We start from the raw sequence: 27,919 nt of genomic DNA, 5'->3' as shown, positions 1-27,919 counted from the left end.
GGCCCTAGAAAAGCAAAGCATACTGTAATTATGTTGTTGTTCACACTTGCAGGTAATTTCAATCTATAGTTTAGCCTGAGTTATCCCATAAAGCTATGCAAGTAGTGTGTCTCAGACCACCTCCCACTCAATTATTTAAAATCCAGTTGCTATGGAACTACTGTGGGTGATCAGTTTAAAGAAAATCCAGATGGCCTTTGGTTTTGGGTTCCCACTGCGCTTTGGTTAATTTGGAGTTGCAAGGCATTAGGTTAATTAAAAGCCATGTGTTACATGGGGACGACTACACTTGTGGATTAATAAGTATCCAAGAGTATTCAGCGTCTCAGACCTGACAGACATCAAGCGGCTGACAAGTTATTTCACTGAGAAAGGAAGGGAAAGGAAAGAAGTCATGGTGAAATAAAGAGTTTTGCCTTGAATTTTACAGTGACGTTTTCAGGAGGCCTCAAGGCCGAATTGCTGGTTGCAGTTTCCTTTTCATCTACTACCAAAGATCACCCATTACTGGAGACGCTGGGAGGACTGTAAGTGGAGAAACGCACAGTTGTCTGCTCAGTAGATAGATTCCCACAATGCAAAGTGATATGGGATAGTTCTAGCATATTCCAGGAAGCTAAAGCTTTCCTTAAGCTCTTCTATGGAAACTCTCCTGTTAGGAGAAAATCTTTTCCAAGAACCACACTGTGACTCAAGACAAACGGTGCCTTGCAGCAGAAGTGAGTGCTTGTGATCATTGTTCTGCAACAGGAGGCATAAAGCAAACCAGCTGGTATCTTCGACGATTCCGTGCCAGCTAGTGGAGTATGTGTAGGAACCAGGGAAGAGGTCCATATAGTGCAGTAGCCTCTCTAGAATGCTAAAGAGGCAAAAGCCATCAACATGCAGCAATGCCCCAATGCGGCGGAGGCTGAAGAGAAGGACCAGGGCAAATGGACGCTGCTCCGGAATGTCAACCAAGCCTTGAAACCCCTGACTCTTTTATCGGTAAGATAAGGGCCACTGGCTCTAAACACTGACACTGGCTTTCAGACTCCTTTGAAATCTAGATCACATTACAGTTTGATCCTGTAGAATGCGTGTGCCAGCTTCTCACACAGTTGCACCTGCACCACCTCCTTTGTGCTGATTACAGTGAATCGAGTTGACTTGTGTATAAATTGCCTGTTGTTCCCCCTCCCCTCGCCTCTGTCCTGAGATTGTGAGCTCCTGGGGGCAGGGTCTGGAGGGTTTGGAACGTGCCTAGCATGGTGGCTGCTACTGGTTGGTTCAGATATGGCTATTTATGAAATGATTGAAAGTGTTCTTGGTTCTGTGGTGCTGCGCCCGACATCTTGAATTAACCCCAAACTGCCAAGATGCAGGACATTTCATGAGGATTATTGACCAGTTTAATTGAGCTGTTTAATGGCCCAGCGCCAATCACCATGAAATGTCCTGTTCTGATGTTTTTGTTCCTATTGGACCTGATGCAAAGCCCACTGAAGTCAGTGCAAAGACTCCTAGTGACTTCTGTGAGCTTTGCATCAAGCAGGAAAAGGAAATAGGCATATGGTGGGTCTAGTTGAGTTAGTCCAGGCCATCACAATTGCCTTTTTGGCCAGTATTAACAAATGTAATGTTAATGTGTATGTACAGGGCATTTTGAGAAAATTAATATCCAGTATGTTAGCTAGTCAAATCATTTATTTATTTGTTGTTGCTACTGTAGTACAGTGGCATACAGCAGAAGAGAAGTATCAACTATACTTCCTGATATTGGGCTATGTATTTGTGTCTGGTGACATAATGGGCCACGAAACTCGGCTGCTTAGTACTGACCACCAGAACACAGGTATAAAATATTTTCTTTGGGAGGTGTAATGTCATTTTTATTGTACTTTTGAGTATTCTCTGGCAATTAGGGGCTTAGAATAGGAGACCTGGGTTCTGTCCACTCTGGTTTGATCAACTATAAAATGAGGATAATACTGTCAACTATTGTAAAATGCTTTGAGCTCCTCCACTTAAAGAAGTTATATAAGTGCTAAAGTATACAATTTAAACTGATATATGATTGAACAATATGTCACTTACTTTACCCATATCTTTTTTTCTTTCCTCTTCTACCAATTTTTCTATTGGTTCTAAAGATAAGGTATCTATTTTTGATTCTCTAAACATAGAATTATTTTCCTTATTTATCAGGTACTGCTGAAGACATTTTGAGCCACATTATAAGATTCTTTTTTTAAACAGTAACAGCCAGAGCCTCCGTTGATATAAACTGGAATGCTTTCAGAGACATCAATTGGTTTGCTGATTCATATAACACCTTTCATTAGAGGATCTCAAAGCACTTTGCAACAGTAAACAAATATTATTGTTGTTGTTGTTATTAATGCAATACTGCTTTACTGATTGACACCAGCTGAGAATCTGAGCCTAACTTTTCAAAAAGTTACAGGGAATCGCAGCCAACGTTCATTGACGCCCACTGAATTTGAGTGGCTACATCCACCCACTTGCTGTGTTCCTCACCCTGTGTAACAAAGAGGCTGAATGCACGAAATTGTCTTTAGTAACAATCCAGTTGCTGTCACTGCAATGTAAAATACAAGACTGTAAAGAGCCGTTTATGTATTAGGCAATATCGTCAGTGCTAAGACACTCATGCATTCGCACAACCCAGTTGAGCCTCACGCACCCAGCTGGTTTGAGAGCAGGAGTTGTAGCAGCATCTCTCAGCCATTGGGGGCAATGTGGGGCCTCCTCTGTAGACCGCCAGGTCTGTCTTTGCTCTCTCTAGTCCCCCTGCTGGTGCCACAGCAGCATAGAGCCCTAGGAGAAGGTCTCTGCTAATAGAAAAGGCAAAGCAAGAATATGAGGAGCCAAATAGGGGAGCTGAGAAGGGGGCAGGGTCTGGAAAATGGCAGAATAGGGAAGGCTGGTGAGGGGAGGGGAAGAGTAGGGGAAACTTTCAACAATCCCCAGGCTCTGGCTCCCCCTGCCGAGGAAGTCTCCATCCCAGATCAAGAGTGTGGCATGCTGACAGGGCAGTGTGTGTAGGGAAACTCGCCTGGGGCTTCATCACCAGGTCTGTCAATCTTGGATGAAGCCTTTCACAAGATCTAAATCCATACTGTAACTTTTCAGTCCATAGTCTTTATGAAAATATGCTTATGGTATGAATACGACATAACTAAAATATACTTTGTGCAAGATGGATCTTGTATCACTGGAAAGGTTATAATTTACTGAATGTGATTATCCAATATATATGCCTGTATCATTTCTGTATCTAAAGTTAGAAATATGGACTATGTAACAATTACAAATGGGTGTGTAGTGGGAAGACACCCCCCCAGATGACAGGCCATCAAATATGATGAGCCATCAGGAAGGAACAACAAAACCATGAAGATACTAATCTCTTTCCCTCCTGGGAGGCATCTGGGGACGTAACTCTGACACTACTAGTCAGGTGGTCTTGTCACCTGATACTAAACATTACCTGGGACTTCTTGTAACTTTCCACTGGACGGGACGGGGGGGGGGGGGGTCAAGTTTGGGAAACAAAGGATTCCCGCCTTATGCAAATCCTACTTAAGGGTGGGGAGGAAGGCAAACAGGACTCCTCCTCTCCATGGCCTGTCTGCCCGAGAAGAAAGACTGCTAAAGCCACCTGAAGGGAAGGCAAGGGGGGAGTCCAGACTAAGACAGGGGTCCAGTCTGAAAAGGAATATAACTGGAACTCTGAACCACAGAAACTTTGCAACCTGCCTAAAATAACATTTAGGGTAAGAATTTGCATTTTTGTAACCTGTTCTTAAGTATATTGAGCTTAGCTTGCATATTTTGCTTTATTTTGTCAGTAATCTGCTTTGTTCTGTCTGTTATCTCTTATATTCTCTTAAAATTCACTTTTCGTAGTTAATAAACTTATTTCTTGTTTATAATATAACCCAGTTTATGTAATTTCTAACGGGGGGGGGGGGGAAGAAGTTGTGCATATCTCCCTCCACATTGAGGGAGGGGGCGAATTTAATAAAACCTTTGGGTTTGTACCCCACTGTGGCGGGGCATGTGAGTGCTAGGGGAGCTGACTTCAGTCTGTGACTGCAGCGGGGTGTGGCCCTACCTGTGTGCATGCGCTGCAAGAGGCCGGAGAGCTTAATCCAGCAAAGCAGTAAGAGGGAACCCAGGCTGAGTGAGCAGGGGAGGCTCAGTGAAATCCCAGCACATCAGGTGCTATCCCAGAAGGGGGGTCCAACCCGTCACACCTACATTTTAAAACAAGCTGAAATATACATATATATGCAAATCAGATGTAAATAAGGAAATTTGCTCAATAATTAATGTGCATAAATGCTATTCGTGGAGCTGCACAAAACTTGGTAGCTATGGTAGCTGTTTAAAGTAGTTGACTATTTAATAACAAGATAGTGTATTTTAATTATAACTTGCCAACATTCTATATGCATCTGGCTGTATAATCCAGGGATACTACCATGCGATGGTACTAAACAATAAGGTTGCCATTGTCAGAGCTGGCCTAGAATTTTCAAACCTTGCTCAGGAAAAAGCTCCCTGAAAACAGTGAGAGTTTGCTTAAGTTACTGGCCTGAATGATGACTTTAACAGTCAGTATTTAGGCAAAAGGCAGCATATTACAGTGCCTGATTGTGTGCTAATACAATAAGCTAGCACCGTAGGGATACTGGTGTTGCCAACTCTCACCATCTTATCGTAAGTCCTGGAATATTTGTGGTTTCTCTGAAGGGCATGGCTGCTGGAAGCAAGAGATTACCTGAGAACCTCAGGTTCGTTTAGAAACAAGCACACTTCTAGCCTGCCTGGCCGAGGAGAACAGAGCAAAAGGGTGAAGCAAGTTCACCCTAAGGGCTCAGAAACCATAAGGCCAAGAAGACGAGTCTAACATTTATTAATTTGAAAAAAAAAATCTCATGTTTTTTTGTGGCCTGACTCATGATTTTGGAACACTCGGGGTTGGCAAGAGTTGGGTGCAGAGCGGAGAAGTATTGGGAGTGGAGAAAGCTGCGGGATCCGGGATCCCCACCTCAAAAGCATTACTGTGCTGTGGATTGGGTGACACATTGAAGACGTTGCCTTCCCTCCCTGATGCTGCTGCAGTAGCTCCCAGGGTAGCAGTCCATGGAGGCAGAGACAGCAGTGCAAACAACAACTTGCTGACTCCCACTATTCACACCGCTCCACTTAGCAGCAAGAGCGCATGCAGTTCCGCCTAGATTCGCGGATGGACAATCCCCAGCCTGAACAGCCAGGAGCTGTCCGGTGGCTTGGGGGAGCTTAAATATAAAATTGCATTAAAAATAGAAAGGAAAAACATACATAGAACAGAAAAAAACAAGATCCTAGGGATGAAGAGGAAGAGAGAGAGAGAGAGAAAGGGCTGGAAGAAATGAGAAGAGGAAAGAAGAGATGGTAGCAATTGGCCCAAGGCCTGGCGGACAGCCATCTAGCAATCTGTTGCAAAAGGTGGAGGTTCCACCTTCAAATGGCTGGGAACCACTGAGGTACAGTGCATCGCCTAAGTCAATTTCTGGACATAGGTTTCATTGAATCAAAGAAATGTTGGGTTGGAAGGCAGGACCGCCCAGAGGATTCAGGGGGCCTGAGGCAAAGCGGGGGAACGGACATAAAAAAGGTACCACCCGCTGCGGCGCTTGTACTCACCAGGCGGCGCTCCGAGTCTTCGATGGCGGCGGCAGCGGGTCCTTCTCTCGCTCCACATCTTTGGCAGCACCGAAGGACCCGCTGCCGAAGTGCCGCCAAAGACCCGGAGCGAGTGAAGGGCTCGCTGCCGAAGTGCCGCTGAAGACCCGGACCGCCGCTGGGTGAGTAAAAATTAAAAAGGCGCCTCTAGCCAGGGAAGGGATTCTCGGCCAGGGCTCGCGGGGCCCCTGCAGGGCCTGGGACCTGGGGCAAATTGCCCCACTTGCCCCCCCTTCTGGGCGGCCCTGCTGGAAGGTACCTCAAGAGGTCATCTAGTCCAGCCCCTTGTATGGACCATATGACCCTCAAAGGGTTAATCATCCTCTCCAGTCCCATTGAGTAGATGACAAGAGTGATGCATGTTTAGCGTTGTTCTATTTTCCTTGTTAGTTGACTATGTAAGAAATGGCTGCAGAAAGTGCAGAGGGCCCTTAACTCCCTTTGCCGGCAGTGGAATTGGAGGAGGCTCTGCACCTCCCAGGATCAGGTTTAGCGGCAGGAAAGAATGTCATGTTTTCATTGAAGGTTGGTTCTTCCCTCTTTGAGGACAATGGTGAACATCTCGGGCACAGGAGTAATTTAAAACCCGTGTAGGAAATGTGGGGTCACATTAGTGGCCTGATCTGACAGTCCTTAGGCCAAATTCCCATTGACTGCAGTGGGGAATGCAGAGTGAGATGTCGAAAGCCTGCTTTCTAGTCACAGTGCCATGCTTGTGTTGGAGTCACTTTTGCTTGGACTGAGAATAAGCTGTTCTATGAAGGAGGTGAGAGTGAACTGGAAGCAGAAGTCAGACTGCTGCACGTGCAGAGATAACAACCTGTTGTCTGCAAACAATACACTGGCACTGCCCTCCGTTCCAGGTTCCCTTCAGTGTCAGCTATACGTTGGACTAGAGATGGGTGTGACTCATTCATCCGCAGGTATGGTCTCTCTGTAACGCTTGCAGCAATTACAATTCAATTTAATAGTAAAAATCTGCAATGTGAGCACAGTTCCCCGCACCTCCAGCCAAAGACATTCACTGCCCAGCGGCAAAATAAACCATCTTTCCCCTGTCTCCTGCCTACTGTTATGTGAGAACGGGCACAGCGGAAGATTCGGGCCCTCAGCATCTTTCCCTGGGCCCCTGTGCAGATTCAGACCTACCCGCTGCACAGAGGAAAGGCCATGTTTGCTCCAACCCCTCTGTTAATCTTTTTGCACTGGCTCAGGCAGTACTGAACGTGCACGACTTGCTGATGGGGACCATTTGTCCGTGCATTTGATTCTGGTGGGGGAGGCTTTTGGGTTCAAGTCAGACTGAACCTGTGTCTCTTGTTGGTTTACTTTTCATGTCCCTCCCATAACCACCCTCTGCCTGTGATGTTGTTTTAAAATGTATTGAAAAGGGGGCAGACTAGATTTTACAGTGTGAAATGGTTTCCCATGAGTAGTTGTCTGATTAGCAGCAGGTCAGTTTGCCCAAAATGGATGAGATAGGTAGCATATATTGTAGTGCTGAGGCGTAGTTGCCTCACAATAGCCTTATTACCCTCCTATGAGGAAGGGGTAGCAGTGTTACCTAGTGGGTAGAGCACTGGACTGGGACTCAGGAGACCAGAGCTTTATTCCCAGCTCTGCACTGGCCTGCTGGCAAGTCACTTCCCCCTGTGCCTCAGTTTCCACATCTGTAAAATGGTGACAATGATACTTTACCCTCCTTTGTAAAGTACTCTGAGGTCTACTGATGAAAAGCACTACCTAGAAGGTGGGTATTGTATGGACTGCAAAGGAGGTCGCTTGTTCTCACACCCATGTTTGGAAGTAAAACATTCAGAAATTACTCTAACCGGGAACGTTTAGTCCTCCCTGCAGTGATGTGTTCTTCTGCTCATCTTTACTGAGAACAAACTTTTCCTCTGTTTTGTTTCAGGGGGATTATGTATGGATGGACCTCAAAACCGGTCGGGAATTCGACGTTCCCATCGGAGCCGTGGTCAAGCTTTGTGACTCTGGGCAGATCCAGGTGGTGGACGATGAAGGCAACGTATGTATGAAGGAGAAGAGGATTGTGATTGTGTGTCCTTTGTATTAGTGTCAGATATAGGGCCCCAAATAGGATTAAGCACCGGGTGCTGTACAGATGCACAGTATGATCCAAACCGCATTGAAATCAATAGTATTCTTTCCAGAAACTCCCATGGACTTTGGATTGGGGCCACACAACACGAGATAGTCCCAGCCCCCAAGGACATAGGTGGAAGACAAGATGCACTGAGGAGGTGTAACAAACAAAAGGAGGGAAAGCAGGCGGGCGGGTGTGGGGAGGGGAATAACTCTGACAAGGGAGACCATCACAAGACAATGCAGTAACACAAAGTAGCTAGTGTACAACTTGTCTATTTCAGACCCAATTAAAGGGGCTTGTTTAAGCCTTTTCCTGTTTCCAATTTATTTTATTGGAGAGGAAGGATAGTCCAGGGGTTATGGTGCTAGCCTGGGACATGGGAGCCCTTATTCAATTCCCTGCTGTGCCACAGGCTTCCTGTATGACCTTGGGCACGTCACTTACCCGTTATGTGCCTCAGTTTCCCATCTGTAAAATGAGGCTAATAGCACTGGCACACTTCAGGGCATATGCACCTGTACTCCCCCCTCCGTGGTCCAGCAAGGATATCCCCTCTAGGCTACTGACTCCTTAGCCATCACATCTCTCAGGTAGAGGCCCACGTCTCTCTCCCTACTGACCAGGTTTTTTCCAGGCTGCACCATTCCCGGTCTATACTGCGATAGACTGCCTAAACAGCCAGCGTCGGAGCTTTGCTTTCTCTCCAGAGGCTATGAACAGCTTCAGTTGCTAGCAGTTACAAGTTATCACACAGCCCTTTTTAAGCAAGCACATGTATTCTTAAGGTGAAAGCATTACAAAGAAAATATTAAAAATCAATCAAAGAACCTGCACGCATTCTAATAAGCTTAAGTTTACCAGAGATCACCCCAATTCCATCAAAGGCTTTGGCAGAAGTCAGTCATTGAGAGCCCATCGAGGGGTTTTCTCTGGCTACAAGTTCAGAGCTAAGGCTGTTATGAACAAGTGCCTTTGATCTTCAGATTCCAGGACCAGATGATAAGTAGACAGTGGTCTCCTCTTTAGGGTGGAGCTTCAAAAGCCTGGGTTTTTTGAATGACTGGAGGTGGGAATTTGATACGGTTTGTCCCATCCTTGTCTGGCACATTGTTCACTATAGTCCTTTGAAATTCATAACATGGCCTAGGATTCCCATCCCATCTCCCCACTAGAAGTTACATGCAATCCCAGCCCACAATAATTAATGCTAAGATTTTGCCAGGGATATTTTTAGTAAAAATCATGGACAGGTCACGGGCAATAAACAGAAATTCATGGAAGCCTGTGACCTGTCCCTGACTGTCACTAAAAATATCCCTGACAAAATGGGGAGGCGGGTTCAGCTCAGCACCCATTGCTGCTGGGGCTCCAGGGTCGCCCTGCCACTGCGGTGAGTGGGAACTCCAGGATCCCACCTGCGCAGCGGCTGAGCAGCTCGGGGTGGGGTGTGGGTGGCGGGTGCTGCCCAGCAACAGGGAGCTCTGGGGGGTTCCCCGCCACCTGCAGCAAGTGGGAGCTCTGGGGTCCCCCACCGCCCACAGGGGATGGGCCGCTGCAGGGTCCCCTCACCTGCCATGGTGGCTGGGAGTTCCAGGGCGTCCCCCCGCCATCCCCTGAGGCTGGGCAGCTGCAGAGGGCCCCCCTGCCAGGGTGGGAGCTGGGAGCTCCAGCCCCGGGGCAGAAAATGTCACAGAGGTCAATGGAAGTCATGGATCCCGTGACCTGTGTGACATAATCGGGGTCTTAACAATAATACATAAGTAGGGTTACCATATGTCCGGATTTTCCCGGACATGTCCGGCTTTTTGGTCCTCAAATCTGCATCTGGGAGGAAATTCCAAAAAGCCGGACATGTCCGGGAAAATAGGGAGGGGTCGTGGGGCTTGGGTCCGGGCTGGAGCCGCTCGGCCAGAACCGGGGTCCGAGCCGAGCCGGGCCAGAGCCGCTGAGACTGGGGCTGGGGGTGCTCGGCCGCCGGCCGGTGCTGCTCGGCCAGGGCAAGGCTGGAGCCACTCGGTCAGAACTGGGGCCCAAGCCGGGCCGGAGCCGCTGGGACCGGGGCTGGGGATGCTTGGCCGCCAACTAGCACCGCTCGGCTGGGGCCGGGGCTGGGGCCGGAGCCGCTTGGCTGGGGCCGGGGCCGGTGCCCCGGGGCCCCAGCTGAGCTAGAGTTGCTAGGGCCAGAGCCGCTGGGGTCGGGGCGGGCCGGAGCCGCTCGGTCGGACCTGGGGCCCGAGCCGGGCCGGAGCCGCTGGGACCGGGGCCAGTGTCCTGGGCCCCGAGCTGAGCTGGAGTTGCTAGGGCCAGAGCCGCTGGGGTCGGGGCGGGCCGGAGCCGCTCGGTCGGACCTGGGGCCCGAGCCGGGCCGGAGCCACTGGGACCGGGGCTGGGGGTGCTTGGCTGCCGGCCGGCACCGCTCGGCCGGAACCGGGGCCAGGGCCCGAGCCGAGCCGGGCCGGAGACACTAGGGCCAGACCCTCTTGGCCAGGGCCGGCCGCCGGAGGGAGCCGCTCGGCCTGGGGGGCCGGACTGGGCCGTGCCTCCTCGCACCCCCCCGCCCCCACCCCTATCCCTACCCCTACCCCAGCCCCAGCCCCAGCTTACCTGCTGGCTGCCTGCCTGCCTGTTTCAGGCTTCCCGCGAACATTTGATTCGCGGGAAGCAGGGGAGGGGGAGGAGCAGGGGGCGGAGCGTTCAGGGGAAGGGGTGGAGTTGGAGTGGGAAGGGGCGGAGTTGGGGGGGCCGTGGAGTGTCCTCTTTTTGGAATATTAAAATATGGTAACCCTAACATAAGCCTTGCATTTAATACAATGGACTCCAAAGAGATTTAAACTCAATACAATAAGGTTTTTCAAGGATACTGCAGGAAATTGCTGGATCTGTCACACGCACTGCCCTGCCTCACGGGGGGGAGGGATTGAGAGGATAAATATATCAAAGATTGTGAGGTCAGACATGACAGTGATGCAGGGCCGGGGGGAGGCTGTGACAGGGCCTTGTCCTGCTCCTGTCTCTTTTCTAGCCACAAACCACTCAGAGACCTGCTTCTGATGAAACGCTTTGTGCAGTTTATTTACACTGTTCTTTCCCACCACCTTTGCAAACCTTTGCAGCTGTGTAGTTATCATAACATACAATCCTTAGCTCGCCCAGCCAAGGAGAGGGAAAGGCAGAGGGTCTCTTCCCCTGAGCAATCTCTTCTTTCCCTGAGAAGCCTGTCACTCTCTCCTGTCCTTGCTATGCCTTCTTTACCTCTCCGGTAATGCGCTAATTAGCCTTTGGGGCTCTCCTCAGCCCATCCCAATCCACCAATTAGGCACAGCTCTTCCTAATCAGGGCTACTCCAGAGCAACTACCTGTGGTTGCAATCACCAGAGAGCTGCCTCAGGTGCTGCTTCCCAGCACTCTATCGCAGGGCCTATATAAATACTTCAGATTAGTGCTTTTACAAATAGAGTTGCCAACCCTCCCGGGTTGGCTGGGAATCTCCCAGAATCAGCCTCCATCTCTCAGTGACTATTAAAGGCAATCCGGGAGATTTTAACAGGCAACAGTCCAGTCGATGGCACAGCGGGGCTCAGGTAGGCTTCCCACATGCCCTGGCTCCGTGTGGCTCCCAGAAGTGACTGGCATGTCCCTCTGGCTCCTAGATGCAAGGTGTGGCCAGGGGGTATCTGAACGCTGCCCCCACCCTGAGCGCCAACTCCGCAGCTCCCATTGGCTGGGAACTGCGGCCAATGGGAGCTGCGGAGGTGGTACCTGCAGGCAGGGGCAATACGCAGAGCCGCCTGGCCGCCCTTGAGTCTAGGAGCCTTAAAACACAGCTATATCCTGGTCTTGCAGGGATCTGAGATCATTTCCTTTTCACTATGATCCTTTAAAGTTAATGGCTGTCATGCCACTTGTACTGCATAATCCTTTCATCCTGTCCTTTCCGAATCTGGCTAGGGTGTATATCGTGGTAGGCTCACATTTGACCTCTTTCCCCTTTTTGTTTCCAGGAGCATTGGATTTTCCCTCACAATGCCAGCCACATCAAACCCATGCACCCGACCTCTATCCACGGGGTGGAGGACATGATCCGCCTGGGGGACCTGAATGAAGCTGGGATTCTGCGGAACCTGCTCATCCGTTACCGAGAGCACCTTATCTATGTGAGTGCCCACCTGGAGAAAGTCATCTCACCCCAGCTTTGTTGGGCTTATTTTCATGTATATACTGCACTAGTCCAAGCCCCATGCGTACCTATTCTCTGCCATGTCTGCTGCAAAGTTTACATGCCGTTCATGCAGGACGTGAGATGCCATTGCACGTGCGGGTTTACTGAATTGGGGAAAGGATATATCTTCTGGATGTTAATTAAATCTGAGTCCTTTTATGTGACCAAATGGGGAGCGCTGCGCCCTCACCTCTGGGCGAGTGGATTGAAGTCCCACATGGGAGCCTGGGTTTACACCCGAGAGTGGCTCCAGAGTGCAGGGAGTTTCTGCACTGTTAGGAGCACAGTGCTTTGGGTGAAGCATTAAACTGAGTTTCTCATTGTCCAAGTGGAAGCTGTAGATCCCATGGCCCATGTAACGACTAACGATCCCCAGGTATTTGCCTGGGCGCCCTTTAAGATCGCAACATGTTTAGCTGACCTAACTGAGGATCCCTAGCATAGGGGACGTGGCTGAAGAATCCACACAGTGTGACAGGCTCTGGGAATTAAATAACCTGGGGGGTGACAAGGCAATTTTCCCACAGTGACCTTGCAATATCTGGGGTGTGCACTTAAGACTTATTAATTCCGAATTTCCTGGTTTCTCTCAGCTGCGTTTTGATTGCTACGATATTTTTCTTAGAACTCTTAAATTCCTGATATGCACACGCCACCTTAACGCCCCTTTAAGTGCTGTTTAAGTGCTCGGCAAAGCAACTGTAAAATCAGCATTGTGGATTTGCAGGTTTGTCTCTCAGTGATGTCGTACCTGGTACGCTCAATTCACTAGCTTTACAAACTCAACCATTTCCTCCTGATGCTGCACTGCGGGTTCTAACACTTCCACAACCCAGATTCTGCCCTACGTGGCACCTGTGCAGCTGCATTGGTTTTAATTTAGGACATAATGTGGAGGTAAATTGAGTTGCACGGTTGTTCTACTATAACATTACAACTCCAAAAGGAAAGGAGTCAGAGTTCAAAGGGTCTTTGTTTGTTTTCTCAAAGTTGTGGAATCTCTGGCTGCTGGCTTGCAGTTGCAGGGTCATAAGATGCATATTTTTGTGCCTGCAGTAAAACATACCTGGGGTGAATGCAGGCACGCTCTTCGATGTTGCCAAATAGTCAATGTGATCACGTAAGAGCGGGGCACTTCAGGACAGTTCTTAAATTGTAAGGCTTGCAGGCACTCAATGGCAGAAGTTCATCGTTTTCTGCCCTCACTCTGCCTACACTGCAGTATAAACTCAGGGCTCAAACTCAACCTTAATCCCACAAATCATACGGACCCAGAGTCTTAAGACCCCCCAGGGATGGAGTGTGTGAGTTAAACCATGGTTCAAGCCTTATTGCATTGCCGTGTAGATGCAGCCCCACTGGACTCGTGCTCTGGGATCCACCAGAAGTATCCCACAATCCCCCAGACAGACATTCTTTGTCCTCTGGACAGTCAAGTTTGGTGGGCAGTCAAGTTTTTCCATGCTGCACCATGAACAAAGGGTAAGTGCGGCCATAGTTTGGGAACACACTAGGAAGTCTGGGACATGGGTGATTGGACTCAGGCCTGCATAATACAGTGTAGATACAGGGTTCAACAATTCCTAATCTGGAGTTACAAATGAGTGTAGGTGCTTAAAATCTAGGTTAACTAACCCAGGGTCTGCTAACTCGAGTTCTACTAACCTGGGCTTACATTGCAGTGTAGACATACCCTCCAAGGTCTTTTTTTGAAACAATTTAAGGATTTCATTTAAAGAGGAGTGATTCAAAGGCTAGTAGATTTTAAGGCCAGAAGGGACCATTAGGGTCATCTAGAGGGTGTTCAGATGCTTGAGTTTGGTCTCTCTCTCTCTCTCTCTCTCTCACACACACACATCTTGCAAAAGTTTGAGGGTGTTCAGATGCTTGAGTTTGGTTCAGGCCTATCTCTACTTGTGAGACTTCTAGTGGACCCTGTTTCCAGGTAGGCCAAAAATATGGCAAGAGCAGCCTTTCCTTTTGGTATTTTGCCAGCTCCACTCCTTGCCTCAGATGGAACTGGGGGCATGTGAAAATGAGAAAAAATGTTACATCAGCTTTTTCCAAATCTCTCATAAATGCTGGGCTTGGTTCCAGAGCTGGATGAATTCTCTGGCCTGTGTGATGCAGGAGATCAGACCGCATCCTCCTAATAGTCCCTTCCGGCCCTGAAACCTATGAAGAAACAAGGCAGTCAAAATAGGTTTAGCAATAACTATGGATACCATTTACTCATGGAGGTCACGGATTCCGTGACTTTAAGGAACCTCGGTTACTTCTTTGACTGCACCCCTGCCGCAGTGGTGGGGCTGGAGCTGTCAGCCACCGGCAGCAGCAGTGGGGCTAGAGCCCCCATGACAGGCTCAGGCTTCAGGCCCCCCCAGTGGTCAGCTCCTCCCATTATTTTTTAGGTTGCGGGCTTCCATGAATTTTTGTTTATTGCCCATGATCTGTCCTTGACTTCTACTAAAAATAACCATGACAAAATATTAACCGTAGCAATAGCCCACTGTTCCTGACGTTGAACAATACACCTTCAGCTTTGCAGGAACCAGTGTGCAATGTCTCACCAGCTATTACATTGTACGGATTTTGAAGGGTGGAAGACAGTGGAGATGGGGCAACTGCTGAAAATATCCTCCCAGTAACTTTTTGGTAGCTTTGAGTGGACGATGATTCCTTCACATTTTTGTTTAATTAGAGATAAATGTGCTGATGCGATGGGAAGGGTTAACATAGCCTCTTAGGTTGGAATATGCATTTTTGGGAAGTAGGTGAGGGTGAGGCGAGCTGGTTTATATGTAACAAACAGTTGTCTTGAGTAAAGGTAAAGGTCAGCTGCTTTGCAGTCATGTCTTCACGCAGCGTTTTTGAGGCTGTCTCTTGCTTCTTAGTGCTATTGACTGAGGACAGATTCTCCTCTCAGTTCCAATATTCTGCTTTCCCTGTATCTGGGGTCTTTCATAGGCATCAATGAGAGTAATACATCCATCTTCAAAGGTTGAACCAACTAATTCCCACAGTCTGTGAAACAGATAATTAGTATTAGCCCCTGTTTACAGATGGGCAAACTGAGGAACAGGGAAGTTAAAGCCAACATTTACGAATCCACATTCAGGCACCTGAATAACTGGCCGGATTTTCAGATTTTAATGAATGGAAGCTACAAGCATTCAGTGCCTCTGATGCTTGTGCCATTGATTTAGGAGCCTAATCTGTAAATGCTGCCCCAAGGCCCCAGTAGGATTCAGTGTCTAACCCACCATTAGCTATCAGGACTTCCAGGCCCCCAGCCCTGCAATCAGTGATGGCTGATATAGGAGACTGGGGTGCCCCTTTCTCATAGGCTGGCTGCAGATACAGTCCAAGGGAGGGGATGTCTGAACAGCAGCATTGCTGGCAGGTTCAGGTAGTGGCGTTAATGGGCTTGTCCAGGCATGGGGGGTGGGGGGGAGAGGGAGAGGGGAAGGAAGAAGGCGATGATGCCTGGGTGTCAGCCCTAAAGGCAGGGCGGGATCCTGTGGTCGTTTTCTGGGAAGTGGAGGCCCTCGTGGGAAGAAAGTCCATCGAAATGTCCTGTCCCTAGTTTTACACGTGCGGGAAGGGCAAAGAGGGAGGCTCTTTTAGAGTGAGTTCGAGGAGGAAAAGCGACAGAGACAACAAACGGAAACCAAGAAGCAGGAAGCCAGAGGAGGGGAATACGAGGGTGCCACTGTGCCAGGAAGCCAGTCTCGTGCTGATGTGCACCTCTACAGCAGGAGTGCTGCTGGGCATGAGGCCTCCTAGAGCCCAGGGCTATCACGCCTGGGTGCAGCCCGCATCACTCGCTGCGCCCAGCCAGATGGCCCTGGCCTGGGCCCTGGAGAGGCTGGTGCCCCTATGAGCACCCGCCTAGCTCTGACCAGGGCACAAAGACTGTGAATGGCTGCTGATTTAGAGGTAGGAGTGGGTGGATCTCCTCCTGTGGGTTTCTGTGCAGCGGGGAACAGGTCCCCTCTTTAACAGGAGATTGGTTGCTGAGTTCTGAGTGCTTGGTGGATGCTGGGTGTCTGTGCCTCCAGACAGCGCATTAACCTTTTATTAGATGTGCGAAATGCGGCCCCAGATATCTGTCTCTCATTAGGAGTTTATCCCCTAAGCAATGATGAATTTTTAATCTCTTTAACAACTCCAGGCTTGCAGCAGTCGCTGAAATACTGCACCGTTCCCTTAGCCATACACTGCTTCGGTTCTACAGCAAAATGAGATGGCTGCTAGAGGAACGCACATCCCAAGATATCCCCAGAGCTGGGGAAGGAGACAAAGGGACTGGCACAGGCTTGGACAGATGGGCAGTACAGCTGGGCCAATCATTTGTAGCAACGAATTTATTCCATGAGCTTTGCCCCTGTTTCTGTTTGTGCGTTGTCTGCAAAAAGACTGCAGTGATATTTAGGCCAGGTCTCCGCTGCTGGCGCTCTCCCAGGACAGGAACACCACCTATGGCTACATATGCATTCAGGAGCTTAATTTTAAGCATCAATTTTTTAAGATTTTGGTCAAAGATTTTAAAATCTGTTTGACCAACGAAGAGCAAAACAGATTGGCTTTTAGTTCTCACATCGCTAAGGGTTTTTTTGGGGGGGTGGGGGGGGAGTGAGGTGGGTTGGTCAGAGAGAGAGAGAAATTTTGACAAGTGAATAAACCATCCCTTTACATTATCTATCACCATGGCAGAGGAAAAGTGAGTAGAGTGTCGGGAAGTGTGGCTGGGTGTTCTGCGAAACTGTATATGCCCCTGTGAATGGAGCCAAGGTGGTAGAGACCAACCCAGCAGGCAGCGGTTCCATGAGGTACAATTGCTCTCCTCAGCCCAAAGTGATAGTACTCAGTATGGTCCGTGACAGGCCTGCGCTGCTTGAGGGTGTTCCTGGCACTGCTGAATCTTGCTATGAGGTTTCTGACAATCTGTGTCTTTCCCGGTTCAGCTGGCTGCGGGGGGAAAGCTTCGCCATGACTTGGCGAAAGACTTTTGTAGTCCTGCTCTAATGCAATATGTATTTTCCTTTTTCTCCTTCCTTCCTTTTTAACCCTAAGACTAACTGTGGTGGGAGGGTAAGTATAACACACACACAGGTATCGAGGCACCTTCCATTGCCGCAATGCATTGTCATGTCATCCGCTGGCTCGCTCGTTGACGTTCACCATTTGTGGCGTTTCTCATTTGTCTTGCGCTGCTTTTCTGCTGCCCCGTGAATGCATCCAAACCATTATCCCTTCGGCTGCAGCGCTTTGCCACAATGACAGAAATGTGGCCTCTTCCTAGAAGAGCAAAGTATCGAGTCTGCGGATGTGATGCCAGGTGGACAGGGCTGTAACCAGCTATGTATAATAGCCCGGTTTGGAGGAAATAAGCCACCACGACAAAATGAAAAGGGTTATGCGAGCGCTGTTCTGCATGGCTCCTGCTTGTATGTGCTGAGAAAAACTGTGCTGAATAGCAGGGGTGTTTTGTCGCGACACTGGGTTACTGAGCAGGGTTTTGTCTATCTGCTTTTGAATAGGGTTGCTAAAGTGCAGGAGTATCTGGTCATGGTGTGACCCTGCATTCCCTGAGCAGCAAAAACTCCAGTTGAAGCCAAGACGAGTTTGGGGTGCTCTTGGAATCAGGAGCAGAGTGGATTTGTTACATGGCTCATGAAAATGTAGGTCACACGGGCAGTAACAAGTTTGCAGCGGAACAGCATTTCCTGGTGTAAACCGTTGGCTTTTGTAGAACCATCACTCATATGTACAGCCAAGCTGATCTTTACACCAAAACAGAGGGGCTTTACTCTTAACCAGACTTGGAAACGAGAATTGCAAATATTTTCTTGTAGCTGCCCTTTGGCCCATCATCAGTTCGGGGCCAAAGTCTTGAATGCTGTCAGCTGTTAAAATTGGGCAAGCTGTGTGTATTTGTCAACTAGGAACAAGTCAAACCAAGCTCATCTCTTGAGATAACACAGGAGTTTATGCTGACAGTCTCTCAATGATCACAAGGGAAAGGTCAGTGGGAACATCAAGAAAACATTCCTGCCACTAATGGTTAACTCCTTTAAAAAGATCTTTGGCCGTAGTCAGTGTCACGCGTCTTGGCCAGGACAGACAAGTTACCACCAAAGGTTGGAATATGGGGATGTCACAAACTCACGCCAGGAGCAAAGTCAGTCTTTCTGAGAATGAGTGAAGAGAACACGAAGTGGGATATTTCTGCCTCTATGCACTGTTAAACATGTCCCTACAATTGCCTAGAAATGCCTTATAACTTGTAAATCTCACCAAGTTATGAAGCAGCATGAAAACCTCAGACATCTTTTAGGGTGTGCTTTCAAATCCAGCCCAGGATTCAATCAGAGAGTTACTACCTTTTGTTGACTGTGAAATGAGTTTGGGGGTCCAGTCCAGCTCCCAGTGGGCAAGGGTTCCTATGACAAAAACCTCCACAGCTGGCACTAATTGGCAGCCCGATTGAAAGTCTGAGCAGATGCCAAGGATTGAGTGGGCCATAGAGAGGGAATTACCCTCCCATGCCTAGAGATGGCCCTTCCAAATCAGGATTGAGGCACATTAGCAGGATTATGTGGGAGAAATTTGAACTGGGGCTGCCCATGCTGGTCTCTTAGTCCGGCCTTCTCAGGAGCAGTGGCCCAGTATGCTGTTTCCAAAAGTGAGTAAAAATTCAAACTCACTCTATCTGCAACTTGCAACATATGTTAGCAAGAGAAAGCTGGAATGTACCTTACTTTGTAATAGGGATCTTTAATTAATTGCCTGAAACAACCACAAAAACATTCTTGTTCACTCTACGTAAGTTTAGGGTCAGTCACCTATTGGCTGTCTAAGAAAGCTGGCCACAATGGCTGCATTCCCAGGCAGCTCAACCCCCTGTTAAAGCCAGTAGAGTTCTTTATCATGGATGCAGGGAAGTTTCCCATGGAATGGGCTACTTTGCTCCTCCCATCTGGTGGTAGTAGAACATGCTGTTAAAAGGGTGTAAGGCATATTATTTTGGGCATTAAAATGACCAGCTCTTTCTTTGGATAGCGATTTCTTGGCTGCATTGGTCTTTTCATTACTTGGTCCACCAAATATAAAGGATTTTGACACTGATTGTGTCCTTAACCTTCGGCTTGGGATACATGACTCTTGTCCTGGTCTGTTATTTCTATAAACTGGATATTCTTCTTTGAGTAGTGTCCCTATGGGTGCTCCACTCTAGGGATCTTCACATCCCAGCACCTAAGATCGGCAATTTTGGTAGCAGTGTCCATTTGGTCTGCACCTGCACTCTCCCTGTCTCGTGCTGTGCTCGCTTGCTATATAGCGCTATGTGGGCAAACCGCTCTCAGATCCTTCTCAACTGCTCTTGGCCTGAGACGGAGCCTTAGCAGAGCCCATTGACAGAGGTTCTACTTAGTGGGTTTTTTTACTAATTTTCCGTAGCAGTAATAGAGCTTCAGTTAGTGTTAATACTTCCTTCTTCTCTTTTCATTTCTTTCAAAAAAAATTTTTTTTTTATTTTGCTTGTAGAATAGTTATCTCCTACATGTTAGCTTTCTCTAGTTCTTCCCATTCGGGAAGTGAACCCTGAAAAGGGTATTCCCGACTCCTCCAGATTTAAACATTGCCTCTCGTGTCAGGAAGCCATTCCTGTCAGCGATGGCTATTCCCACTGCCTTCGCTCTCTTGGAGAGGGACACATGCCTCAGAAGTGCACGTTTTGTCTCAAATTAAAATCCAGAACCAGAAAGAGTCATGGGCTAAAATGTAGACTGCTCATGATGGAAAGCTCACGCCAACCAGCCTCCGGCCTTATGCCTGGGACCCGCCTTGGACAGCTGTCCCTGTTGAGAGAGAGTGATCCCATCAACATCTTTGGATGAAAACTCTCCAGTGACTTCAAAGAGGAAATCCTTGAATTCTTCTCAGAAAGTCTCAAAAAATAAGCCACTAGTTCTCCAAATAGGGAATCATCCAAAAGAAAAAGGTTCCTGCACGGTCAATAACCTCGGTGCCGACCAACCCATGACTAGATAACTATGAGGCTGCAGGATCCTCAAGTATTGGTACCACCAGTAAGTCCAAAGATCCTAAAAGGGTAGGCTCAAGCAGATCGTAACTCTCAGGAGAAAGGAGTGGCAAAGAAAAACCCAACTCCTCTAGAACGGCACTACAGAGTCTTGTAGACAGTGGGTATTAAGTACACCAGCACCACAAAAGGCTACAGCGACATCTGCTGGCCATTCCAACACAGAGGGCCTCTGGAACCGATGACTCTCTCCACTTCAACGTCATCTACTCAGCTGACCTCAATGGTACCAATGGCTGTTCCGGTACTGCAGGAATTTCAGTTCCCCAAAGACTTGATGATTTCAGAGATGCTTGAATCACCCTTACTAGGCACCGACATAACCATGGTACAGCTTACACCCACATCCCTGGACTTACATGTGGTATCGAGATATTCTACTCCACCATCTATGACTGCTCCACCCCTGTCAAGCGACGATGAGGAAGATGATGGGGATGACCTATACTCAGTGTTTGTCCAAGGTTCTCCATTACAGTACTAGAGAGCTAGTCAGGTAGAAAATCATGTGCCTTCAATCTGCTACTAGAGTAGAAGAGACCCACTAAGTTGGTATGGAGACCCTTGGATCCCCCACTCATGCCCTTTCCACCATCTCATTGGCTATAATAGAACCCATGGGTGGCATATAGACAACAATTTTTGAAGTCCTCTAGCATCACCCAGAGGGATAAAGGAAAGTGATCTTCAGCATCAATAGCCAGACCCCCGATCCTCAAGAGGAGACTTTTGAGGAACAAGAGGAGAGACTAGACAAGGAAGCCATTCCGATGACCAACATTTCTTCTTCATCTCCTGATGAGGTGGTCATGCCGCCTTCTCCTCCAACTACAGCAGACGACTTCAAGCAATTTCAAGATCTCTTTAAGAGGGTAGTGGATTCCCTGTAAATCCCACTTGAAGAAGTCAAAGAGTCACAACCTAAACTGCTTGACATCCTATAGACACTGTCATCAGCAAAGATTGCACTCACCATCAATGAGGCATTGCTTGATCCGGGGAAAACTATATAGCTGACACCAGCCACAATACCCCCAACGGGCAAAAGAGCGGACAAAAAATATGATGTGCCCTCTACAAACAGGGACTTTTTATTTTCTCATCCTTCCCCAGATTCACTGGTTGCCAATGCCGTTAATGAACGTGGCAGACAACACCGCGCTAAAACGACACCATGTAAGGACTGGAAGCGACTGGATTTATTTGGACATAAATCCTATTCTTCAGTGATCCTGCAATTTAGGATCGCTAACTATCAAGCCCTCATGGCATACCAGTTATTCTAAATTAAACGCCTTTATTGAACACCTCCTGTCGGATCAGAAAGAGCAATTTCCGTGATCATTGCTGAGGGGTCAGCTCCTTGTGAGAACAGCATTGCAGGCGTCTCTGGATGCTGCAGATACAGCTTCTCATTCCATTTCCACAGCAGTTGTCGTGAGGAGAGCATCTTAGTTTCATCTCTCTGGCTTTCCCAGGGTGGTGCAAGCTATGGTGGAGGACCTCCATTTTGAGGGATGTAAATTGTTTGCACAAAGAACTGACAAATCCTTACACACATTAAAATATTCTAGGATCACATTATGTTCTCTGGGTATTTACATTCCTGCCCAAAGAAGGAGATGTAGTAAGTGCCAGATGGCACAGAGATCTTGGCCCTACTGACTTTCCCTCTCCCCAGAGAAATTATGATCCTTAAAGGAACAGACAGGGATTACAAAAATGGAGACTGACAGCCCCACAATCATCAACATCACAACCTTCTACATCCAAACAACAATTTTGATGCATTAGTTAAGGCCCCAAGCTATTACCTCCAGTCTCATTTGCTCCAACAACACGAACATCTCCACCAATTTTGATGACGGATGCATTCCTAATGGGATGGGGAGCCCACTTGGACACCTACACTGTTCAGGGCAAATGGTCCCCTCTTGAATCCACACTACATATCAACTTACTAAAGCTGAGAGCAGTCAGGAACACAGGCTCACACTTCCCACCAATGATCAAAGACAAACATGTAAAGATTTTGACAGACAAGATTGCATGTATAGCCTACATAAACCACCAGGGAGGAGCAAGATCACCTTCCCTGTGTGCCGAGGCAGTGGACCTGGTGCATTCATCAGCAGATCGGCAACTCAACAACTTGCCTCCTGGGCATACAGAACACTACAGTGGATATTCTCAGTGGAAAATTTTCCAAAGATCATGAATGGGAAGTTGACACTACCATCCTTCACAGCTTATTCATACATTGGGGAACTCCAAAGATAGACCCATTTGCCACAGCCAAGAACAAGAAACGCTCCCAATTCTGCTCCAGAATAGGCCTGGGTCACCGTTCTCTCAGAATGCTTTTCTGCTCAGATGGAACAGACATCTCTTATGGGCCTTTCCACCAATTCCACCAATATCCAAAGTGATATTCAAGATAAAGCAAGAAAAGGCCAGAGTTATTCTTATAATTCCAACCTGGCCAAGACAGACGTGGTTTCTGAACCTTTTTCATCTGGTGGCTTGTCCACCAATTACTTTCCACCCCGTTACTCATCTTCTTTCTCAAGATGCAGGCTTGATCCATCACCCAAATCTGCAAGTTCTCTGGCTCAAAGCATGGCTCCTTGATGGTTCCAGAGCTTAGAAATGAACTGTTTTGAGGACGTGAAGGAAGTACTGTTACCTAGCAGAAAAAATAACTACCCGTCACACATACATTCAAAAATGGAAGAGATTCCAACTCTGGTGTGATGCAAGACAGATTACTTCTACATCCACTTTGCTACCGATTGTGCTTGACTGCATCCTAAGCGTAAAGAAATCAGGCCTATCTCTAAACTTAGTAAACGTGCATCTCGCAGCCATTAACACTTTCCACCAGAAGACAGATGATCATTTGGTGTTTGCTCATCCTACAACAAAAAGATTGCTTAAAGGTATGGGTAACTTCTACCCTCCAATCAAAGACTCCGCACCAGTATGGGACCTTAATCTTGTCTTAAACTGCCTTATAAGATCACCCTTTGACCCTAGGGCCACTTGCTCACTTCCACACCTCTCTACGAAAACCACATTCCTAGTGGCCATCACGTCAGCTCAGAGAGTGGGAGAAAGAGGGGCCTTAATGGCATACCCTCCTTTAAAATTTTATTAAAGGACAAATCACATTGTGACCGCATTCCAAATTCCTACCAAAAATACCTTCAGCCTCCTCCCCTCTGCTTTGGGGTTCTTCCGTATGAGCTCTGCGGTAGGGAAGGAACTGAGGGCAGTTTGCCTGCACAGCACTATATAACAGCAAAGCACAGCGCAAGATGGGGAGAGCACATGTGCAGGCCAAACGGACACTGCTACCAAAAGTCTCCGATTTGAGGCGCAGGGACGCGAAGACACCTAGAGTGGAGCACCCATAGGGACACACATCTCGAAGAACCTCAATTACTGCACAAGGCGAGTAACCTTTTCTTCTCCAGCCAATTAGCTTCCTTGGCCAGCAGGCATTAAGCCCTAGGAGAAGCCCTCTAGAAATGAATCACAAGAGCTAGAGATTGCAAAGGATTGTACTGCCCAAGGGTTAGAAACCATTCTGCCCTTCTGAATGCCAGTCAGTGCAGCACTTCTTAAATTGCAGTAGGCCCCTTCAGTTAGAGAGGCTGCACTGAGGTGCCAACAGTTAACCTTGGCACGATCACTCACGCTCATCTTAGGATACTCAACCTGGATCATGGTCAATTCCTATAACTGGTTTCATGTAAGGGGCCATGATGCATGGGGGGGAGAAAGAAGATGCACCTTGAACAGGCCTGTCTAGAGGCATTATGCCCTTGTAATTGTACTCTCCCGAGGCACTAAGGGGGAACTTGGTGAGAAGCGGCAGCCTTTAATGAGCGGCAATCTGTCTGCAGTGTTGCCTGGAGTCACCAGCACAAACAGGGAGTGAACCTGTGGGATCCTTGTCCCCAGACACTCCTCTTTTGGGGCCACTAGCTTTGCCAGCCATGCTACCATGTCCCCCCTGTTTGACTTCCCCAGCACCTCCTGCCAAATGAAGGCTGCTATCAGCGTGACTGTGCAGAGGGAGGGGCTGCTTGCACTCTCTTCCTCCTCTGCCACCCCCATGACATCTCCAAAGGAGTATCACAAAAGGAGGGTCGTGGGAATGTTACAAAGGTCCCCAGGGAGTAGCTGTCCAATATCACAGCCCAGCTCCAGGCTCCTGAGTGATCTGTGGTAGAGATGGATCAAAGGCCTTTTCTGTGACATACCTTTATTATTTGGGCTGTTTGTCAAATTTTAAACAACAGGGCTACAACAACGCTGCAAACAACTGTATTATTTGGGCAGTCCAGGCAGTGGTCCCTCGTAATGCACCTGACAGATGTGGGTCTCTGGTGGCTCTGACCATGTTTGTTGAAGAGATGGTCCCATGTTGAAAACCCAGATTTAAACTTCACAGTGATTGAAATCTGGCTCGGAGTTTTGGGTTGGTTTGTGTTGATTTGCACAGTTGGGGCTTTTGCTTCATTTTGACTCCAGAATTCATCCTGTAAATGGCTTTTTGAAATGAGCAGCGCCTTTCCGGTGGCTGTTGAAAATCCCGGTCTTGTTTTGCCTTTGCCTTTGTTCCTGGGTGTCAAAGCTGCTCGGGTGGGGCGCCTTGTCCCGATAAACCTCTTTGTGCTTCTCCTCTAGACGTATACAGGTTCGATATTGGTGGCAGTGAACCCCTACCAGCTGTTACCTATCTACTCCCCAGAGCAGATACGGCTGTACACCAACAAAAAGATTGGGGAGATGCCCCCCCACATCTTCGCAATAGCTGACAATTGCTACTACAACATGCAACGCAACAACAGGGACCAGTGTTGCATCATAAGGTGGGTTTGTGAACGCAGGGTCGGTCAAGCCTTGTTTTTAACATTCCAAGTGATAGGCCTTCTACCACTTCCTTTGGTAATTATTCCACAGGCTAATCAAGGTGAATCTCAGGATGTTTTCTCTGATATCCACCTTAAACTTTCTCTTTAATTTCATCCCATTATTCCTAGGGTGACTATACATGCAGAGATCTATAGCTTTGAAGACCACAAAGGCCCATTATCTTCACCCAGTCTGACCTCCTGCATAACACAGGCCATAGAATTAATTACACCCAGAAATTCCTGCCTCCAGCCATAACTTACTCCATAGCTAAGCTGTCGAAGCACCTGCTTTGGAGCAGTACCTTGCTCCCGAGTAGGTCGGCTGAAATCCATGGGACTACCAGCACTGTAAGACACTGCCCAGTATGAATTAGAGTGGCAGAATCAAGCCCTCCCTCGGGTGCTGTGAAACTCTTTTTGTGGACCTGATCTCAATAGAGAGATGGTCAGGCAGACAATCTCCCCTCCTTCTCCCCACAGATCCCCTCCCCTCCTAATTACGCTCAAATGGATTGTCTGCAATAGCATCAGAGCCCCATGGCATCTATAAAAATGGCTTCCGTGGAAGTGTAATGTTTTAGACGTACAGAGTGTATTCGTAGCTGTCTCTTAATGCAGTTCAGCAGCTTGAAACAAGACAGAGAACTTGCTTCACTTGGCCAACTAGCTGTCCTCTGAACACAAGCAAGTTTCTCTGATCCAAACTGATTCCTCTGTCGTCTTGATGTTTACACTCTCAGAAGGCTATAATGCTGGACTGAATTTGCTTATCGATAAGGCTATAATTCTGTCACGGAGGTCATGAGTTCCCTGACTTTCTGGGATGTCTTCTGGGGCAGGGCTGGAGCAGCTGTCAGTCCAGGGGCCGCCGGAGCAGGGGCTGCCGGAGCAGGGACCACCAGAACAGCTGACCGGCAGCCAGCCCAGCCCTGGGGCCGCCGGAGCAGCAGCTGGGGTTGGGTCAGCCCCTGCCACAGGAGCAGCAACGGGGCTGGAGCAGCTGCAAGCCTCAGCAGCGCTCTCTTTGCCCCGGCTCGGGAACAGGTCAGAGGCTTCCGTGAATTTTTGTTTACTGTCCCTGACTTTTACTAAAAATACCTGTGACGGAATCATAGCCTTACTTATCGACGGTGTTCAAACTGGGCATGGGCCTGACCCCAACCTTAAGATACAGGCCCCATCGAACTTTGGGTGGCGCTCCTGACCCAAAATCAAATCTGAATCCTAAGCCTGCAGTGGATTCCTATCCCCATGATAGGCCATACAAAATCCCCAGAACCAAATATGAATTACGTTGGGAGTGTTCTATGGCCTGTATTAGACAGGAGGTCATCATGGTCCCCGCTGGTCTTGGAATCTAGGAATCTGTGAATACATGTAAGTTTAGGGTGTTTGAAATCCAAATGTAGAGTCCACCTGTACTAGAAACACATGCCTCAAGATTTCCAGCCTGTTTGTTTGAATGCAGAGCCAGGGCCCTGGCAGTGGTGAGACAGGGCATTTACTCACGTGCATTCCTTTCAACTTGTACAGTGGCGAGTCTGGTGCAGGGAAGACGGAGAGCACTAAACTGATCCTGCAGTTCCTGGCTGCTATCAGCGGGCAGCATTCCTGGATTGAGCAGCAGGTGCTGGAGGCAAACCCCATTTTAGAAGGTGAGCCTTGAAAAGATGGTGGGTGGAGGGAAACACTTCTGCTAAAATTAAACTGCATTCCCATCTACAGTGAGAGCCAGAAATGCATGAGCTCAACACCCGCCACTGGGATCAGACTTTTAAAAGAGCTCAACCCTAGAGCTGGTCAGAAAATAGATTTTCCATCTTGTGGAAAAAAAAAAAAAAAAAAGATTTCAACATTTTTCTCCTCCCCAGTTGGAACAAAATGCCAAAACACTGAAATTTTTACTAACTGAAATTCCATGACAATGTCATTTCAGGTCAATCAAAACATTTTGTTTTGATAAATTCACAGCTTTTCGTTTTGATTTCAACCCTTTTTTTCTTTTAAAAAAATGTTCATATAAAAATATATAATAAATATATAAAATAAATAAACATCTAAACAAAAAGCAGTTTAGAAACAGAAAATCAAAAGGGTCAACATTTTCAAAATGTTGTTTTTTCCAAAAAATTTTCCTAAATGAAATATAGTCAAAATTCGTACAGTTTTGAAAAAAAATAAAGGGGGTTATCTGTGTGCTGCTTCTGGTGCAGAAATGGGCACTGTGTGCTCTTCTTAACATCTGTCACCATCATGACGTAGACACTCTGCTCAGCGAACAGCTGTGAAGGTTTTGCTTGGTAACGATTCCGTACAGCACCTTCCGTTGGTTTCGCTCCCTGGTTAACATAAGCCTGTGTTTAATTTGATCAGCGCCTCAGAACCAAATGCTTTGTAGTAGAAAAAACAATCATAGCAATCCCACCTTGTGCTTTGATCAGTTTTGAACACTTTAAGCTACAATAACAGCTTTCTGGTTCTAGAAAGCTGCTGTGGAATGAATGTGGAGAGCCAGAATTCTGAATGAGGCAGGAGGAAAAAACAAACGAGTTCAAGGAAGATTCAAGCCATAAGGAAGGCCACATTGTCAGCCCCGTATTTACATAGGTGAGCAGGGACTCCCATGAATAGTCTGGCACTACTTTTGTGAGTTGACTGCTCACTGCCATGAATACGGACTCACAATCTTACCCAGGCATCATTGAGAACATTGGGCAAGATTCCAATGTCCTTACTCAATAGTACTTTACTTCAAAAGGAGTCAATAGGAGTTCGTTACTAAACAGAGCAAGGGTCCCAGAATCTGGCCCACTGTTACT

General features: G+C 47.9%; 1 protein-coding gene across 6 annotated transcripts in view; it reads left to right on the top strand.

Moving 5' to 3' along the window:
* Positions 1 to 345: 345 nt before the first annotated feature.
* MYO7A (myosin VIIA) overlaps positions 346 to 27,919 on the top strand; it is a 116,847-nt gene continuing 89,273 nt past the window's right edge. For 5 of the 6 annotated variants that reach the window (XM_054015814.1, XM_054015813.1, XM_054015811.1 and 2 more), the window contains exons 1-5: positions 346 to 987; positions 7,652 to 7,765; positions 11,848 to 12,000; positions 24,871 to 25,055; positions 26,634 to 26,755. In XM_054015814.1, the coding sequence (XP_053871789.1) occupies positions 883 to 987; positions 7,652 to 7,765; positions 11,848 to 12,000; positions 24,871 to 25,055; positions 26,634 to 26,755 (679 nt within the window). In that variant the 5' untranslated portion in view covers positions 346 to 882. The other variant, XM_054015815.1, reaches the window with a different exon arrangement.

Source organism: Malaclemys terrapin, chromosome 1, assembly GCF_027887155.1.
Source record: "Malaclemys terrapin pileata isolate rMalTer1 chromosome 1, rMalTer1.hap1, whole genome shotgun sequence".
NCBI lineage: Eukaryota > Metazoa > Chordata > Testudines > Emydidae > Malaclemys > Malaclemys terrapin.
This window is presented reverse-complemented; position numbering and strand designations above follow the sequence as displayed.